General features: G+C 52.4%; 4 protein-coding genes across 4 annotated transcripts; 2 read left to right on the top strand and 2 right to left on the bottom strand.

Annotated features, from left to right (window-relative positions):
- Nucleotides 1-3,012: 3,012 nt before the first annotated feature.
- Nucleotides 3,013-5,237, bottom strand: BKA55DRAFT_582081 (uncharacterized protein). The gene has a single exon (XM_046194090.1). The coding sequence runs from the start codon at nucleotides 4,845-4,847 to the stop codon at nucleotides 3,120-3,122; it is 1,728 nt and encodes a 575-aa protein (XP_046043369.1). The 5' UTR covers nucleotides 4,848-5,237; the 3' UTR covers nucleotides 3,013-3,119.
- A 3,538-nt stretch (nucleotides 5,238-8,775) lies between these two features.
- On the top strand, nucleotides 8,776-10,878 carry BKA55DRAFT_582075 (uncharacterized protein). Its single transcript, XM_046194089.1, has one exon. It carries the CDS (start codon nucleotides 9,210-9,212, stop codon nucleotides 10,536-10,538), a length of 1,329 nt encoding a protein of 442 aa, XP_046043368.1. The 5' UTR covers nucleotides 8,776-9,209; the 3' UTR covers nucleotides 10,539-10,878.
- A 4,310-nt stretch (nucleotides 10,879-15,188) lies between these two features.
- Nucleotides 15,189-17,087, top strand: BKA55DRAFT_667508 (uncharacterized protein; the record flags this gene model as incomplete). Its single annotated transcript, XM_046197842.1, has 4 exons — nucleotides 15,189-15,354; nucleotides 15,615-15,876; nucleotides 15,964-16,365; nucleotides 16,437-17,087. The coding sequence occupies 4 exons, from the start codon at nucleotides 15,189-15,191 to the stop codon at nucleotides 16,825-16,827; spliced, it is 1,221 nt and encodes a 406-aa protein (XP_046043367.1). The 3' UTR covers nucleotides 16,828-17,087.
- BKA55DRAFT_680237 (uncharacterized protein) lies at nucleotides 17,041-19,085 on the bottom strand (the record flags this gene model as incomplete). Its single annotated transcript, XM_046198210.1, has 1 exon — nucleotides 17,041-19,085. Exon 1 carries the CDS (start codon nucleotides 18,967-18,969, stop codon nucleotides 17,041-17,043), a length of 1,929 nt encoding a protein of 642 aa, XP_046043366.1. The 5' UTR covers nucleotides 18,970-19,085.
- Between the last annotated feature and the right edge of the window lie 159 nt (nucleotides 19,086-19,244).

Genomic DNA, 19,244 nt, shown 5'->3' with positions numbered 1-19,244 from the left:
CCTGTCACCGTCCTCGATGTCTCGGGCTACTCCTCACGTGGATAGTGCTGTTCAAAGAATTCCCGGACACTGTTTTTAGCGTCTCGTAGCCACACTAGTTGCTCGTCGCTGGTCCAGTTCGCCTCAAGCCAAGACACGTTCCAGCGTGGGTGAAGAATAACGGCAGCCGGATAAAGTGGCGATTGGCCTAGTAGGCTGTAATACTCATCGAGCTTTGACCAACAGCTCTTAATAGAGATCTGAACGCATCGTCGGTGACCATCATCAAGATTCTCATCTTGCAAAACTACATCAGTATATTCCTCTCGAGCGTGCTGTGGCAAGTGCTTCTCTCGTCCGCGGCCCTGCTCAATTCGTTGAGTGCTAGATCCTGAGAAACCGTTAGTCAAAGAAGCTTGAAGAGAACGAAGACGAATTAGGGAGTCGTACTTTTGGTTGCCGAGACCCTGAAATTTCTCAGCTCACTGATGCAACTATCAAGTGACGAGAATATCAGGTTTTGTTCCTCGAAGAAATTGAGCAAGTACTCCATTCCAATCATTACTTCCCACAAGGCGCCGTGGCGTCCTTCTTTAGCCCAACCCTAGCACCTCATGGTGATCTCGTGAAGCGGTTTGAGTAGACTCTGTATCTCCGCCAACAGAAGCCAGTCCTGTGGTGAAAGCTGATCTTGGACAGGCACCCGTTGACGGGGCTCTGACGTCTTCGTTTCGGGATATGCAATGAAATGGTCAATGTGCTCTCGCTTTCGAATGGCACGCTGGATCATCAGAAAGGTTGAATTCCATCTGGTTTCATTATTTTGCATCAGCTCGAGGTCGATGGCAGCTCGCTCCTCTTCAAAGAGTTGATAGCCGTCTTCATCGTTCTGGTCACAAGCCAGAGATTTCATCAGCTCTCTCCGTTGCGGGGAAGCCCTGACGAACCAGACGATGTTATGCAGCTTGCCCACCGCTCCCCGTTTCCGCCAGAGCCGAAGCTCACGCTCTTCAACTTGGAAAGCCGCCTCGGTGAAGGCTTCTCGCTCAAACGAGTCAGGATCTTCTCCCCAGAGAAAGGCTCGAGCTGCAAGGTTAAGAATGTGCCCAAAGCATCTTGTTCGATGATTTCTAATATCTTCTTCCGCCATTGCAGGATAAAGTTGACGATAGAGGCTCGCCAAGCATGTATCATTGGACAAGGCGTTATCGCAGACACCCGCGCCAGTCCTATCTCGTATCCCATACTCGCCCAAGATATCATATATTGTCGCTGCTTGGTTGTCTCTGGAATGAGATCCCTATACACGGCGCAGAGCAAGGAGTCGCGATTGGACTTGATAGGAGGCGTCGAGATAGTGGGCGTGGAGGCCAAGGAAAGCATACCGGTTTGGAGAAGTCCATAGGTCAAAGCTAAAGCTAATCCTTGTGACCGCCTTCTGCAATTGACTTGATATTACTCCCTTCTTTACCTCGAATAATTTCCGCATAGTATCACGCACTGACTGCCGACTCCACGGTACCTCTTTTGCTAATAATGCATCGTGTAAATCGAGCATTCGGCGCAAGTACGGATTCGATGGCGCCGTGAATGGAAGATTGGCAGTAACGATCCAGCCGACCGTCAACTCCTTCGCTTTATTGACATTCGATCTTGCAGTAGGAGACTCCAAGCAACGCCGCTTCGAAGAAGGGTGAATGTCAGCGCGAGACGAATACGAATCTTCATCCGCATTGTCATCCGCCTCGGTGATCATAGGAGACCTACATCCCGTAAGACAATGGAAAAGTAATAAAGATCAGGCTCGTATAGATATCATTTACCTTCGGAGGTGCCCAATTGGCGATGTTGTATTTGTGGCGACGAATAATGAGCTCTTGCCTCGTTCATCACATTTCGAGCATACCCAGTAGGTCTGCAACGTCCGTAAATCAGGACTGACTTCTGTGAGAAAGAAGCCATGGGCTTGGATCCAGCTCCTTCGACCTTTGCGATTCTTATTGGCAATGTATTCTTCTGGTATATATTTCTTGCAGCCGATCTGGACAGTTGGGAGGTCGGCGAGGGTCGTTCTTCCAGCTTCAGTCTTGATGGACGCAGCGTCAAGCTGCTGCTTGAGCGATTTGCGCTGGCCACTAATTCCTAGAAGCGATTCTAAGGACTGTTGTTGTGCTGCCATAGCGGGTTACCGGCGAATCGCGGAATACAGATGCTTCTCATCAGGGAGCGACGTTAATTCTGAACCAGGTGTTTCCACTACGCGAGCGAACGCAAAACACGTAGTCGCGCCACCCCTGCCGCGTTCCTGGGTTCCATTGGTGTAATCAACTGGGGTACTACACTCAACTAATTACCCTATGCCTGGGACTCTGAACAGCCTCGACACTCACAGGGCTGTCGCATAGGAAAATCCATAAAATCTAGTATTTCAAGTAAATCAAGTTTGAAGCATTATGAACTTGCTTACTTGAAATAAACTGGGTCATCGACTTACTTGACTTACTTGAAATACTTGACTTGATACTTGAATTGAGGTCAGCGCTGCAATATGGCCGCACGCGCGACATTTCAAACCGTCTGGTTTTGGTGGCGCAAGGTACGGAATGGGTTTAATTATATCCGTTGGGTACCGTAAATCACGTAGTTCGTCCTGATTGCGTAGGATGTTTGGGATCTGGTTTATCTTTTCTACCAGATCCTGTCGATGCTCTGGCTGCATATCGCGATGTCACGTTTTCAAATGAGTAGCAACCTCATCGGCTACAGAGGCGAACCCACAAACCTGACACACGAGAAGGCGGTATATAGAGAGAAGAACGTAGGGATAAATTGCACTGCATGGCTCAGATTGCAAATTAGAAGCCGTAATAGTGATCGCCATAATGACTTGGTTGCTGATAGTATGATCTGAACAAAGATTATGCTTCGATCAATAGTGACACCATTCAGTAGTATGTAATACTTGATATCACTTTACGCGACAGGACGCGTCGCGTTCTATAGTAAACCCCTGTTCTGATCAGCACTACCCTTCCTGTATGTGGAATAATATAAAATCAACTCTACACCCTGGCAATAATCAACCCTACTAGGTTTAAAGTGGGTCAATAAAATCAACTCTACTAGAGTTGATTTAGTCATTAGTTACTAGGATATCCTCGTACACGTAGGGCATACTCGAGGAATAGAAGGCGCTGAACATATATCAGTGCCGCAAGGTTGGAGGTGTACGACCTGGCCGGAAGGAAGCCTTTGAGATCGGCCGAGAATCCAAGGATCCCACTGAAATACACCAATAGAGTGGAAACAGGACCACCATCTACGACTTCTTCAGTACTGAACTCCATGATCAGTCCAAATAGTAGTTCTAACACATTTTTGATCAACGGCGGCGTTTTCCGGTTTTGTCCTCCTATCGCACAGCTCTCTCCATTTTGATTCTCAATCTGGTCTCGCTCGAGTGCTTCATCGTCTTCATATTCTCTTTCTCCATCATTCATAAAATCGTCTTCAGAGTCCTCAGACTCTGTCGGGACACTACTCTCATACCCGCTTGAGGCGTTGTCTTCAGAGTGTCCTTCCTCATCGATACTCTCTTCATCCAGGTCATCTTCAGCGTCCACCGCAGCAGGGCAATTGGTCGATTGCCAAAGTGCCTCAGCCAAAGCATCGGGCTGTTTCCAGATCTCATGGTTCCAAATTGCCAATATTTGACGAATCTGGGCTTTTTTCAATCGTATGCCTGCTCGGCGCCGCCGAACGTCAGCGGACAGGTTGTAGGCGCGAAAGATCATAGCAATAAACCTTTTGAGGAGCCTAATATACTTCTTCCTACTAGCAGCCTTCCCTACGAAGGTAAAAGGCTTAACGTAGCAGGCATGGGGGCGTACACTACGTAGCCAGCATAATAGGCTCCTGCTTGTAGTCCGTGCAGTCTGCTCGCAGCGATCCATCACGGCGTCCACGGCAGACATTAGAGCGGCTATTCTCCTTTCATCGTCTGCAGAACTTGTTGTTTGCTCGTCGGAATGGGGATTAACAGGCAGGTTCCTGTTCGATTTCAATACCAGACCTTGACGTAAAGTTGCAAGAGAGGGAACAGCGGTTAAGTTTTTGAGCAATTCCCGATCAACTCCCTGAAAGGTTTGCTCCCAGCCGGTTCGCTCTAGCCAGGGCTTGAGATCTGTGAATCTTGTGCTCTGCGTGTTCCTACCCATGCCAGTCCCATCTGCCATGTTGATTTCTTTTAACAGTCTTTGCCTGCCACGCTCTCGCTCCAAGATATCCTTGAGATGATCGTGGGCTTCCTTGCCACCGACTGGTCTAACTGTGGAACCAGCATGCTCGACAATCCAGTAACGTCCCCCTGGGGGGTTTTTGGTCCACGCTTGCAGGAACGCAGGTTCGTACATGGCCTTTCTTGAAACTCCTAACCGAAGCTTTTCCCCGTCATGCTTCGAGGCTATATGTCGAGAAATTGTTTGAGAGCTGCCCGTGCGTTTCATACAGAACTTGCACGTAAATCCACGAACAAGTATCAGGTTCGGATCGCAAGATGAGCCGTCTTCTCTGATAGGGGCGTCAGATGGATCTTTCAATTTACGAACGCGAGCTTCCAAAACATTTATGACCTGGCGGCGCTCGGTCGCAGTCACATTATGCTTCCTTCGGAGATGCTCGCTGACTTGAGTCGGACTAGGCGCAAGGGCAAAACGACATAAGTCATGGCAGCAAATAAGTACCTGAGCTTGAGGGTCGGCAGACAGCCTCAGCCGTGAGAGCACTGCATCATCGGCCATCATGTTTTCTGGATTTGGTGTTTCACTAGCACCGCTATTCGGATAACAAAACGGCCAAGAAATTGCCATACTGATTGCACGAATGGATACCAGGATGGGTTTTTAAACCTAATGAAAACAGTCAGAAAAGGGGTCAAAAGGACTGGGTTTTCAAATGAGAGTTATTATAATAAAGTTTACCGCTACACCCTTTATAACCTAAAAGATGCTTCCTATTTGCGGTTACGGATAACCAACATTTACATCCTAGTAATTTTGTAAAGTCAACAGGGTGCACGGACCGAGTATTTTGTATTGCAACCCAGAAGCAAGGGATAGAAAAAGAGAGGTGCACGGGCCATAAAAACTGGTATTGGATGTCAATACCAGTGGTAATTGGTACAGTAGGGGCGGTCCGCCTCCTCCCTAGCCGAGTCCGTGCCCCCGTACCCGATGGCCCTGGCTCCGAATCGGCCTTGGTCCCGGCCCTGGGCCTGCGCCATCGGGCACGGGGTCCCTACCTGTACCCGTATCTGGCCCTGGCCCCGCCGCCGGCGCTGTTTGAGCTCGTCGACGAGCCGGTTCAAGCTCCGACCAGCGCGTAAGAGCTCTAGCTCTGTAACGGCCTCTTCCTCATTCTTACCGGACGCCGTACGGGCCAAGAGCTCGTCCCAGATCACCTTCCGGCGACAGAACTGCACCCTGACCCCATTCCCCGGGCGCCAGCGGCCTCCCCACGTCTCTTCCAGCACCCGTACAGCCGGCTGACCCGCAATCCCTTCCTCCCACTCCTTCCAGACGTCCCGCCCTGTGAAGACCTTGGCCAGGGCTGCAACGACAGGCATATCTGGTGCTAGAGGCTCTGGAGCCAGAGCCGGAGCCGGAGCCGTATTAAAGTTCAAGGTGGGAGCTATCGACGGCGCCAGCGACACTGCTGGCCCGGCCCCAAAGCGGCCGGTAAAGGTGATAGGGACCTTGCCCTGGAGGAGGGCATCGAGGCCGCCCTGAATTCCTTCTAGCCGGGCCTCTAGCTGGATAGCCAGCCGCTAGCTATTCTGTAAGACGGCCTCGCGCGTGCTCTCTAACACGCCGCTTAGCTCTGGCAGCGCGCGTTGTACGAGCAGGCTTAACGGCTCCGTAGCCCCTACCGCGTCGGAGCGAACGGCGACGGCGAACTCATCCCATTCGGGCCCGTTAAAAGGGGCGTAGGCGAAGAAGGGTAGCGACGGGTAGCGAGGCTGCAATACAGCCAGGTCCTGTAACAGTACTATGCGCAGGCGCCGCATAAGCTTAAGGAAGCCGTCGGCGGCTAGGTCGTCGTCGTCGAGGCCGCCTTCTGCCCAGCATTGCCGGCGCGCGCGAGCCTCAAAGCGAGGCTCCAACTCCTCGATCCACGGCCAGAGCTGCTTTTGTAAGACGTACGGGGGCTCGTGGGCCGCACGCGCGAGGAAGTAGTCCCCCGGTGACGCCGAGAAGCCGCGACAATACGCATGAACTGGCGCGGTAGGTGCGTCTTCTTTGACGCCATAAGGCCAGCGGCGCCGAAGATACGCCAGGTCTCTTGTAGCTGCGTCGGGTACGAGAGCTCCTGCTCGCGGTCCCGTCCGACAAGAACCTTGATCCGATACCAGTCCTGGCGGCGCCGGAAGGACGGGGATGGCTCGCCGGCGACGTGCCAGCGCCAGAAGAAGAGCTGTGCTAAGGCCCCTTGCGTACAGAACAAGGGGTCCTTATGCCGGAGGGCACCCATGAACTCTTTCTTTGCCGTCTTGTTTAGCTTACCGTCTCGCAAAAGGGTAACGAGGCAGCCACAGGGGGGTCGGGCCTTCTGAAGACGGATAGTCGAGTAGAGACAGGTCTGCAAGCTCCATCTTACGGCGGTATTCCCCCCGTAAGAGATAGTAGTGGCCGAATAGGAGGTCCACTCGCGTACGGAGGTTTTGCGGCATGTATGCGGCCCCGCTGAGAAGGAGATCCTGGACCCGGAGCCATTCGTCGGGTGAATAGCCGGCCTGGATCCCGTCGGCTCCGCGGTCTTTAAAGGAGGCGCGGTCGTGCTTCCCCCGCTGCCGACCGCGTTGCTCAAGGAAGCCTCGTACGGCGGCGCCCCGGGGTTTTTCCGTGTTTGCGGTGCCGTGTGCTACCTGGAGCCGCCAGAGCTCGATAACGGCCGCGATATAGGCGTCGATAGTGCCCCTCGTAAGCAGAGATCCTTCGGCAAGGTCTGCTGCAGCCGGCGCAAGGGCCGTGGGTGGCACGTAGCCCTCGCGGTCGTCCGCGAGCAGCTCGGCGGCCTCGGCCAGGGGGACCTCTAGGGCTTCGGCTAGGCTTTCGGCCTCTGCCAGGGCCGCGGCCTAGAGCTGCTCCTGTTCGAGCTGCCGCCGTAACTGTACAGCCTTTCCTTTGCCCTTGCCCTTACCCCGTGCCCGTGGTTTCTTTTGCGGCGGGGCAACGCGTCGCAAGAGGATATCCCCTTTGAGCCACGCTGCTAGCTTGTCCGGCGTTACGAGCTCGCCGTCGGGCCAGCTATAAAGTGAGCCGTCTGCCACAGCCCGAGGCGCACGGCACCAGGCCTATAAGTTCTCGTCTGTTAGCCGCCCATGGCACTCTACGTAAAGAAAGAGGCAAGGGCAAAGGGGAAAAGAGAGGGCGGCGGCCGGGGGAACGCGCCTTCCATTCCCGCTGCTTCGCAGCATAACTCCGCGCCGTGTTCGCCGGCTGTTCGTCCTTCTTCACCTGAAGGCCCGCCTTCCGGGCGGCACGGGCACGCTCGTCTGCGGCCGTGTACGAGTCGTCTGCGGCCATCTCGGTCGATCGAGGCCTTTCTACGTGGTGTTTTTTTTCCCTGTCTGGTGCCTGATAAGTTGTGGGGAACTTATCAAATGCACTTATCAGGCGCCGCGCACACGATTTCACGGGCCGCTTTTTGCGGGGGATAAGTCGTCACGTGGTCTGAGCGAATTACGACGTAATTGCGGGCACCATCGATAAGTATGGGTCGCACTCATATTGTACAGCTAAAAAGCTAAACTTTAATTTTCTAAAACAGGCTGTTGTTGAACGGATCACGTGCGCCTTGATGTCCTTAATTGTGTTGAACAGGTGCTGGGTTGTCACGTTCAAGCAGTGGTCATCTACGATTGCGCACGTAAACAGTAAAGCCTCCAAGGGGCAGAATTTGGACACAACACAACATGAATACACGAATCTGCATCAATGGACCGAATACACGTAATGTCTGACAGTTCTTAGCGTGCTTACGGCCACCAAGGACCGCCTCATGTCATGTCGGTGCATTGGGGTAGGTAGGGCTTGGGTGGTGAAGATTTTGCCAGGAAATTGTCAACTTAGTGCCAAAAGCCTTTTTCTTAATTCGTCACCAAAATAGAGTTCAAAACCAGCCACCTGAGCCAACTAGTCCGGCGCTAAGAGAATCTAATGCCCTCCATAAAAAGCGGGGGGAGCAACGGATGATGATGATCAACATTCCACCCTTGCTCTCGCTACCTACTAAGTAGCAATTAGTGATGTTACTGGCGGACTCTCCTTAACTAGGGCGCTGTCGGTGGCGTCCGGCACTCACTTCAGCCGTTGGGTGCATGGTCCTGCGCCCGGCGGGAAGGATACGGGGGGAGTTGGAGTGTGACAGTAGAGGGGGAAAATGGGAGCTTGATGCCAAGATGGCGAAGGGATAACCGGATCACGATGGGGAGGGCGATACATCTCGTGTGTCTTTCGGGACTGTCAGTCAGGCGCGTCCTTGTAGAAGACCTCCTGTCCCTGATTCAGAGTGCCATAGGCTTGATCTAGAAGAAGCAAGCTGGCGCTGGCGAGGCGCGCAAAGCCCAAAAAAGTCCACGGTTCAGCTCACTGTGGGCACTCATATGAACTTGCTGGTGATGCAGTCGCAAATAGCCCAAGCCCTGTGCCGAAAGCGGGCCCGGAGTCCAGGCTCATCCTCGTCTCCGGATAAAGGCGCCGGGATGCCCGTCTTGAGCTCGATGTGTTAATCCATGCGCCTCAAGGCTCTCATATGTCGTTCCTCTTATTCGTCTCAAGTCGAAATGAATGTCCTGTTCTTCCCAAGTGGCTTCCCTCCGTCTGCCTCTTGGGATTACCTGCCCTGGTGAGTGAAGCCGCGTGGCTGACTTGTCTCGCTAGGGGCTTCTGAACCCGTCGCCACCCCCGTCTACCTTCAGCTTTCTACACAGCAGTCAGAGGCTCTCTGAAACAGTCTTCCTTAGACCTCAGATATATCAGCACTTCTTGGCTTCCAACTGAAGCTTGAGAAAAAGGTCTGGAAGCCTGCTAGTTAGGATCTTGGGTCCAGGAGACACCCCATCTGGCCCCTTGGGTAGGTTTAACAGTACCGAAGCCTCTTACCTCAGCGGTCACCCTTGGTCAAAACTTTGTGCACAAGACCCCAGCTAGCGACGACCAGAGACCGTGCAAATGAAACAGCCACAAGGAGCGCAGCCGAGTGCATGGCTCGTGACGTTCGACCCTAACATATCATCCCAGGGTCGAAAGATAACTTTACTCTTTCTTTTCCCTATTTTCAAACTGCTGGCAGCCCTTGGCCAACCCTTAATTAATATTTTCCATTACCAAGCAAGAAGCATCGTCTTGCAACCTCCGATGGCGATTTGGATGAAAACTCGCGGCTTCGGTTCCGGGGTTGACGGCTTCTCCCAAACATCCGTGACCATCATCTTCGTCTTTCTTGCTATCTCCCTCTACAATTTCATCGAGCTCAACTGCATCATCTGGTGGACGTTCAAGCGTCATGCTGGCCTGTACTTCTGGTCCTTCGTAGTCGCTACCTGGGGCATTCCCCTATACTGCGCGGGCTTTCTCACCAAGTACTTGGGGTCCCCATCGCTGGGGTACTTTTCCTGCACGTTGATCGTGATAGGCTGGATATGCTTGGTCACCGGTCAGTCAATGGTGCTATGGTCCCGGGTCCATTTGGTGCTGCAGGACCGAAAGCTTCTCAAGATGATCCTGTGGATGATCATCACCAACGCTATCGTCTGCCATGGAGCCATCATTCCAATGGTGTATGGTTCCTTCTCCAGTAACCCTGAGATGTGGCAGAAGCCCTATACTATCATGGAAAAGATCGAAGTCACCGCCTTTTTTCTTCAAGAGGTCATCCTATCCGGTTTCTACATCGTCGAAACAGTCAAGCTCATGAGGCTCGAACGGGCCATGGGGAACACCGGGTCGAGCCGCCGTTTGATGAAGCACCTTATCCTTGTCAACGTCCTGATCATCTTCCTCGATGTCACCATCCTCGGTCTTGAGTATGCGAACCAATATGAGTACCAGACAGCATACAAGTGCTTCGTCTATAGCACAAAGCTGAAACTGGAATTTACCATCCTAAATCGTCTCGTCGAAATGACGACCGGAAACAAGGATCTCAACTCCGGGTCATGGAGCCGGAACAATATCACTCTTACTAAGACCAGTATCGGCCTGAAAACATTGATCGACAAAGCAGGCGGCAAGCCTACAGGTGGTGTTTCATATCCGGCATATGCCAGGGGAGGTGGCGAAGGCTCCAATGGCAGAGTACAGATGCCATCGCCTCAAGATGACAATAGTGTCACAATGTCGACGGAGGTTACCGTCCACCGCGCGGAAAGACGGGATGGTGAGACGAGCATCTGCAGAAAGTCATCGGCCGAGCCAACCATTGGAGTGGTGAAGGTTTTTCTCGGGAAGACCATGTCGAAGTCATCATCCGAGGTCGATCTTGCAACTCATGGTTTCTAATGGGCAGAATGCAGCTTCTTTGCTTGGAAATACCCTCCAGTTCTGCCGCACGGAATGCGACGCCTAGCAAGGGATAGAGTGGCGTGGTCTTTCCGCCGTATTGCCAAGATGGGTTGTGGTATTAACAGTCGTTGATGTAAGATGAACAGTAATCGTGGGGGCTTTCTTCCGGACACACTTGTAGCAAACCCAACTATTCCGTGTCTCATCCTTGACTTCCTGGAGGTGTTGAAAAAATCCGGGAATCCCCCTTCCCTTCAGGATTCAGACTGTTAGTCTGAAAGTCCTAGATTTAAAATTCAAAGTCCTAGATGAAATCATCTAGAGATATAAACCCGAGAAGAACTCTCATCTCAATAATAGAACAATCAAGTTTCATAAAATATATTTTTATCCAGCACTACTGCGCAATATAAACAACAGGAGGTCGTAGCTATGTCCCCAAATCCAGACTTGCCTATCCAGATATCATAACTGATATAAGAGATTTCCTGATATGATATCAAGCCAGCAGCTTTAGCAGAGATGATATAACAATAGATACGCAGCTTAAAGGGCAATATTTTATTCGATTCTAATCTAAGCCGCCATCTGAATCAACCCAAATACTACCTTTTATTTCACCGCCAGCCTCTCCTGACATATCTATCAACGCGTCTGCGGCCTCAATTAGCCCACTTCGCACCCGCGACCTCAATGTTTGCGTAATCCCTACCGTACTGGCTTCCAGTCGAGTCCGAAGTGGTGACACCATTTGCCCAGTGATACTAAACAGTCGCGGGTGTCGCGATGGCCGATCCGCAGCATGCTGTGGATACGGAGGGACCTGGAGGCAGAACAGGTCCCGATCCCATCACCAGACCTGACGGGAGCGATCGTCAGGTTCCCTGAGCGAGACGTGCTGGTTATATCGGTATATGTAGAGGGGAGGAACGAGCAGGCACTCGAAGCGGCGATGGGGCAGCTGCATAGGGCGATTGCAGAGTTCCGTGATGGGTCCGGCAGAAGAACTGACGTGATCTTGGTAGGGGATTTCAATCGTCACGACACACTATGGGGAGGTGATGAGGTGACGGGAAGGAGGCAAGGCGAAGCTGGACCGATTATAGAGCTGATGGGAGAACATGGCCTTCACAGCCTGCTGCCCCGAGGCACGAAGACGTGGGAAGGCCCAGGAGGTAGAGCGAGCACGGTTGACCTGGTGCTGGCGTCGACGGAGTTGGCGGACGAGATGACGAGCTGTGGGATACATCCAACAGAGCATGGATCGGACCATCGGGCGATCCGAACGGAGTTTGACACGACACCGCCGGGACGAACACCCAGCGACAGACTGCTATTGAAGAATGCACCTTGGTTGGAGATCAAGGAGAGGGTTAGGACGAAGCTGGAAGCGTTGCCGTGTGGCGGCACAGTGCAGGCTCAGACGGACAGGCTGATGTCGGTGGTGCTGGACGCGATCAACGACCTGGTCCCACGAGCCAAGCCGTCGCCTTACGCCAAGAGGTGGTGGACGACGGACCTGGCCCGACTGCGGCGGACGTACACATACTGGCGCAACCAGGCAAGGGCATGTCGGCGACGAGGACGAGAGACAGCAGACCTAGAGCAAAAGGCCAGAGAAGCGGCAAAGGAGTACCACGACGCGATCAGAAGGCAGAAAAAGGCACACTGGGACAGCTTGCTCGAAGACGGAGCCAACATCTGGCAATCGGCCAAGTACCTCTCGCCTGGAGGCGAAGCAATAGGTGATAAAATACCTCCTCTAAAGAGAAGAGATGGAACGACGACGAGCGACAAGGCAGAACAGGCAGAGGAGCTTCTCAGCGTCTTCTTCCCGCCCCTGCCGGCTGTGATCGAGGATGAAGAGCGCCGGCCGGCGCAGCGAGAAATAGCAATGTCAGAGTTGACGCTAGAAGAGGTGGAAGAGAAGGTGATGGCGGCCAAGGCATGGAAAGCCCCAGGCGAAGATGGACTGCCGGCGATGGTGTGGAAGCAGCTCTGGCCAGTAGTAGGAGACTGGGTGTTGCATCTGTTTCGGACATCCCTGAGAGACGGAGAGCTGCCGGTCCAGTGGAGGAGCGCGAAAATCATTCCGCTCAAGAAGCCGGGCAAGGACAACTACAAGGTAGCCAAGTCATGGAGACCGATCTCACTTCTATCGACTCTGGGCAAGATTCTAGAGGCGGTCATGGCGGACCGGATCTCGTACGCGGTAGAGACATTCGGGCTGCTACCTACCAACCATTTCGGCGGAAGGAAGCAACGATTGGCCGAGCAGGCTCTCCTGCTCCTTCAGGAGCACATCTACAAAGCGTGGCGCAACCGGAAGGTGCTCATCCTGATAAGCTTCGACGTCAAGGGAGCCTATAACGGGGTGTTCAAGGATCGACTACTGCAGAGACTGGAAGCCAGAGGCATCCCCAAGGGATTGGTGAAGTGGATCGATGCAAAGGGTGGATCAATCGCTTTTATCGATAACTACTCAGCCTGGGTGACGGGTCCAACAACAGAAGCCAACCGAGCAGACCTTCACGCCGTCATCGACAGAGCACTGGAGTGGGAGAGACGAAGCGGGGCGACATTTGAGGAGGACAAGACGGTCATCATACACTTCACGCGCCATCCCGAACGCACCGATGAAAGGCCGTATACGATCAAAGGCCAGGCGATTACTCCCAAGAACAGTGGCAAGATACTGGGACTGGTGATGGACTCGGAGTTGCGGTACGAGGAACACATAAAGGAAGCAGCTACACGGGGACTTCGGGCGGCCATGTGTATACGAAGGCTGAAGATGTTGACGCCCCGGACGGCGAGACAGTTGTTTGTAGCAACGGTGGCCCCGACGATGGACTACGCTTCGAACGTGTCGTCTCACAGACGCGGGTGGAAGGAGACCAGATGGCTGAACGAAGCGCAGAAGATGGGTGCGCAAGCCATCACAGGAGCCTTCAAGACGGTTTCGATGGCGGTGGCGGAAGCGGAAGCTGGCATTCTACCCATCGGTGAACGCCACGCGCAGGCGGGTACGCGGCTCTATGTCAACATGCAAACGCTGCCGAAGACGCACCCGCTTGCGACACTCGGGGTGAGGGAGACACGAAGGTATCTGTCGCCGTTGACGAAGCTAGCACTCGCCCACGATGGCACAGCAGAGCGGATGGAAATGATCGAGCCATATGCGCTACCGCCGTGGCATAGGCACATGGTGGTGGAGTACGACTCTGACAAGGAGGCAGCGGTGGATGCAGACACAGGCGGCGCTGTGACCGAGACCAGCAGCATGAGACAAGTGCTCATCGCAACGAACGCATCTGCGAGAAACGGAATAGTAGGCATGGGCGGCGTCGTGCGAAACGTCGGTAGCGGAGGAGTGGACGACGTATTGGCAAAATACTCGGTCACTCTTGGCCCGAGAGACGAGCAAAACGCATACATGGCCGAGCTGAAAGCGATAGCAATGGTCCTGAGGTGCATGCCCGATGGGCTCCAACATCGAGATATCATCGTTGCGACACGAAATCGATCGGCGCTACAAGCGATTGCGAAACCCCGACAGCAGTCAGGGCAAGGCGCCATCCGGGAGATCTACAGACATGCGAGACGACTGGAAAAGGGTGGCAACACCATTAAAATGCGCTGGGTATCGTCTACAAACGAGTCTTTCACACTGGGAGTAAAAGCAAAGACCGAAGCACGAAAGGCAACAGATAGCGGATGTAAAGCAACGAAACCGCCGCATCAGGCTCTATCGACCCGACTGAGAGTACTACTGGCACAGCGCAGACGGCGCATGGTGCTACCAGAGAGCGTAGGCGGCTATTCGAAACGGCTCGACAAGGCGCTGCCCGGCAAACACACGCGCATACTATATGACGCCCTGAAGAGACGCGAATCTGACGTCCTGGTGCAACTACGAACGGGAATGGCACGAGTCAACAGGTATCTGCACAGGATAGGCGCAGTAGAGACGGACACATGCGACTGTGGCCAGGAAGAAGAAACGGTGGACCATTTCCTCTTCCGATGTCCACGATGGGACGAGCAACGAGAACACATGCGAATTGTCGACCGGGAAATGATGGGTAATCTTTCATTCTTCCCGGGAGGCAAGACAGTAGAGGACGGGCACAGGTGGAGCCCGAACTTGAGAGCGGTGCGAGCAGCGATCAAGTTTGCGACAAGCACAGGCCGTTTGGATGCTACATAGACATGAAAAACATACTAACAAACCAAACAAGATAATAAGAACTAGCATAGTACAGCCTCTGGTAGACAGACCAGGCTTCAGCCGCTGAAGATGGGACGCTGAACACTTGGAGAAGTTGGCCTTCAAGCAGGCCTGTCGCAGGGACAAGCGAGGCTGGGAAATGTGATGAAGAGTAGGGATTGGTGAGGTTTCAGGGTCTCAGGACAAGAAGTCGGAAAAGAATGTAACGAGATTTAACGTTATGGGCCCTATGAGGCGTATCCTCCCGGGCGGAATAAATTCATTCATTCAGTCCTGTGCCCCAGTAGGGGACTCTCGGGGCTTAAGGCCCCACGGACGAAAAATATACATAACATAACATAACATAACATATCTATCTTGCATATCTTTGGAGTAATTGGTTGTAGTCCACAATTGGGTTGGTTTCCGTGTTTATCATGATAAGCACCTCGCCAGGCCGGATGCGGGCCGACACGGACTTTTTCCGGGACTTAGCTAAATCAGCCTACCTCAACCAATGCACATCGGACTCGGGGTCGGATTCTCCGCGTGTAGAGTTTCGACCAGACAGTCAGCTGATAACATACTCTGGGGTGGCATGTTGTATGAAGCACGCCATTTAGAATAGCATCTAATCATGATCGTAAGAACCCTCTTAGCACTTCATCACTGCAATTGCTTCAATTATTGATCTTGTCGAATGCTTACAACTATATCTCTTTACATCTCGCCGTCTTTCATCTCCTATTTGTTCTCTGCTGCAGGCCTCGCAGCGCTTGTATCCTTGCTAGCGAGGTACCTGTCATTATCCCAGTCATCTAAAAAAGCCGAGCCGGCATTTCTACAAGACACCACGACTACAGCACGAGCTTTACCTGCTTCTTGGTATAGATCCAAGGAAGTTTACGAGCTAGAGAGACGAGCTATTTTCGCGAAAAAATTGATTCTTACCAGTCACAAGCTCAGATTTGCTGAAGTAGGCTCATGGGTGAAGTTTGAGCAAGCCGGATTCCAGTTCTTCCTTGTCAAAAACAAGCAGGGACAGATTAATGGTTTCTACAATATATGCAGACATAGAGCCTTCCCTATCATGACCAATGATGAAGGAAAGTCAAGCATCCTCTCGTGCAAATAACACGGTTGGTCATACGGTCTGAACGGGCAGCTCGCCAAAGCCCCTGGATATGACGACATGAAAGGTTTCGACAAGAGCAAAAAGGGTCTTCTGCCAATCCATGTTCATGTTGATGCCAAAGGCTTTATCTGGGTCAATCTAGATACATCAAAGACACCTAAAGACTGGTCAAGCGAGTTCAAAAACATTGACCAAATGGCCAGACATGAAGGTTTCAATTTCGATGACTACTACTTCGATCATACCTGGGGAATGAGCGGTGATTGCAACTGGAAGACCTTGGCGGATAACTACAATGAATGTTACCATTGCAAGACCGCCCACCCGGATGCCGCCGCAGTTGCAGACCTGTCGGCGTATAAAGTTGATACCAAGGGCGGTAACATCGAGCACTTTGCCAACACGAATCCTGAGCAGGAGAAGAATGGCCTGAAGATCGTGAGCAACTATTACTTCCCTACCACTTGTATGGTCGTCTCGTAAGTTCCCCCACCCATTAGGTCTTACATTTAAACTAACATACTCGTCCCAACTTCTTCTACATGATGAGATGTGTTCCCACCTCGCCTGGTCACTGCTCCATGGAATACGAAGTGTATCGACACAAGAACGCCACCGACGAAGGCTTCAAAACGATCGACGAGATGTTCAAGAGAATCTTGGCCAAAGATAAATGGCTCTGCAATAACGCTCAAAAGAACCTGATTGTAGGTGTTTTCGTGAATGGAGAGATGAATCCTAAGATGGAACAAGGTCCTCTTTACTTCCAGCACCGTGTTACAGGAATTTTGAATCGACATCATCAGTGGGAGAAGGCTGCGGGAAAGGAAATCAATCCAGCACAGCATGTTCCTTCTGATGGTTCCCGTGGGACGGAGACAGATATAGGCTTTTGTTCTAGTCTTGCTTGTGGAAAGGATGCAGAAGATTTGGCATGGTAGAAGAGTATATTGACGAACTTTATGTCTCGTATATAAGTGTTGAAGTAACTGGCGGTATGGTATGTCTCCATGAAGAACAGACTTTTTACATCACAGAGGCGCCCAAGGTTCTAAAAAAGCAAATGGAAACCATCATGTTACATAAACTCCAGGATACTAGCGTATACTCAATACAAAACAGGCCGTGATCACATAACCAAACCCCCAAACTCATTAGATCTTTCCAGTTGCATTAGATGTAAAGTACTGGCTGATATCATTATCCTCACCACACTTCTGACACTTGTGAATAACAGGCTTGCTAACACCCGACCTAGGCGCAACAGCTCCAGTGATCGGCTTGTGAGACTCCGTATCACGATCGAGTTGCCGCTCAGTTCGCGGTTCAGTCTGACGAGTCAAACCCTCCTTATCGACAGGCTTCTCATCACTGTTGCGAGATAGAGCTGCAGCAGTTCCAGCTCCAGCGCCAGCGGCACCCAGCCCCGCAGCGGTACCGTAGTGGTTATCCTTCTTCTGAGGTGTATCCACATGAGCTTGCTGGGTTGAACGGCTGGTGTCAACATCATCGTCGTAATTGACACCAGAGGGGGTGCCAGATGCAAGAGTGTTGTACTTTCCAGCGTTGGCGATCTCAGCAAGTGTAGAATGGTGAGTCGAGTGATGAGACTGGTTGTGAGATCCTGGGAAGGGCTCATGTCTAGAGCTATCGAACCCAGAGGCGGAAGTGCCACCCAGAGCGGACCCAGTACCAGTGGCTCTAGGCTGAGCTCGCTGAGAGCTGTCGTTGCTTAGGTAGCGATCCTCATCGTGTCTCTTGCTCGACTCATGAGACGCAAGGGCTCCAGCTCCAAGACCAGCAGCGGCACCAGTAGCAAGTCCGGTGCCTCTGTGAGAGTCTTGCTGGTATGGCTGTTGCATAGCACCAGTAGTAGGCTGACTGCCCTGAGTGCTGTAATCTCTGGTAGAGCCGAGTCCAGCAGCAGGGTGCTGAGTCGCGCCTCGAGTAGCAGAAGGATCCTGGTGAGTACCAGTAGTTGAATCACGCTGCTTATCATCATGTCGGTCCCTGGTAACAGCATAAGCACCGCCGGCTCCAGCGGCAGCTAGAGCAGGAGCAGCCTTAGAATGAGAATGTCTTTTCTTGTCAGCCTCTTGCTCAGCTTTTGCCTCTGTCTCAGTCTTATCCTTAGAGCCACGTCGGTGGAAGAGAGCGCCCAGTTTGCTCTCGTGCTCCTTCTTGGGTTCCTTGGCGTGCTTGTCTTCCTTGGTCTCTTTGTGATGGTTCTTGTGATCCTTGCCGAGCAAAGGGAAAGATCTGCCCTTATGTTCCTCGGAATGAGTTTTTTCGGTGGTTTGATCCGCCTTGGTTGGTGTCTCATCGGCATGGCGTCTCGTGTTGAGCTCGTGGGCTCCAAGGGCAGCAGTTCCGGCAGCACCAGCGCCAGCTACGCCCTTGTTGAAGTTGGAGTCAGATGTTTCTCGGTTCGGGTTCTCTTGAGCAAGTCGCTGGGCATCATGAGGATTGTTATTCGAGGATGACTGATCGCGATCATGGCGGTGAAGGAATGTGCCACTCTCAAGATTACCTGACGTTCGAGTTGGCTGGGCCGCGCCTGAATGAACAGCTCGGTGGCGTGCGTTTTCATCTTCGGGGCTGCCATGACCGACGACAGAGTTGTGAGCGCCTCCGCTAGGAATGTCTCCCCAGTGAGGATGCTCTGAGGTAGATGGTGCAGTGGTGCCACTCGTGCCCTCCTTGGATGCGAGGTTGGTGGTATCTCCCAAGCCACCAGCGGCAGTGGACTCAGTAGTTCTGTTGAGAGGATCGTTGCGTCTCTCGGAGATGGGTTCTTGAGAAGGCTTGTAGGAAGTTGGGTCATGTTCGGTGAGTCCAACACCAGAATCCTTGTGCGCATGGCCGCGAGGTGCATTGTTATCGCCGTGAGTCCATCCTCGAGGATCGTCAGCCTTGTGAAGCTTATTGTGTTCGTATCCCTTGGAGTAGCCCTCGTAAGTTTCGCTAGGCTCCATCTCTTCTGTTGGGAATGATCCAGGTGGGTGCTGGGTATTGTCTGCTGTGGATCTGTCCTTGGACTCGCCAGAGTGTAGAATATCTTTGACTTTGGCGCTTAGACTCATGGTGAATATCGTGTAGTTATTTTTATGGATTGGGTATCAAAAAGAAGATGATCGCTGTGTATTATTGTGCTTGTTGAGTCGTGACAAGAGCTTGTTACTTAGACCATCAATTGACGCTATCTCTTCCTCATATACCACTTCTCCAAGCTCCCCAAGCAAGTTCAGCCAAGTTACGTCGTCGACATCATTATGACCGCTATTGGAACTAACAGATCGTGTGGGGTGCAGCTAAATCTGTGATTGATGTCTAGGTTTCGAGTGAGACATCCCTGCCA

The sequence above is a fragment of the Fusarium redolens genome (genome assembly GCF_020744475.1).
Source record: "Fusarium redolens strain MPI-CAGE-AT-0023 chromosome Unknown BKA55scaffold_21, whole genome shotgun sequence".
Taxonomy (NCBI): Eukaryota; Fungi; Ascomycota; class Sordariomycetes; order Hypocreales; family Nectriaceae; genus Fusarium; species Fusarium redolens.
Note: the sequence above shows the minus strand (reverse complement) of the source record. Positions and strands in the feature narration are given on the sequence as shown.

Excerpts from the sequence above, each read along its gene's own strand:
- BKA55DRAFT_582081 (XM_046194090.1), bottom strand. The coding sequence starts at position 4,847 with ATGGCAATTTCTTGGCCGTTTTGTTATCCGAATAGCGGTGCTAGTGAA.
- BKA55DRAFT_582075 (XM_046194089.1), top strand. The coding sequence starts at position 9,210 with ATGAAACAGCCACAAGGAGCGCAGCCGAGTGCATGGCTCGTGACGTTC.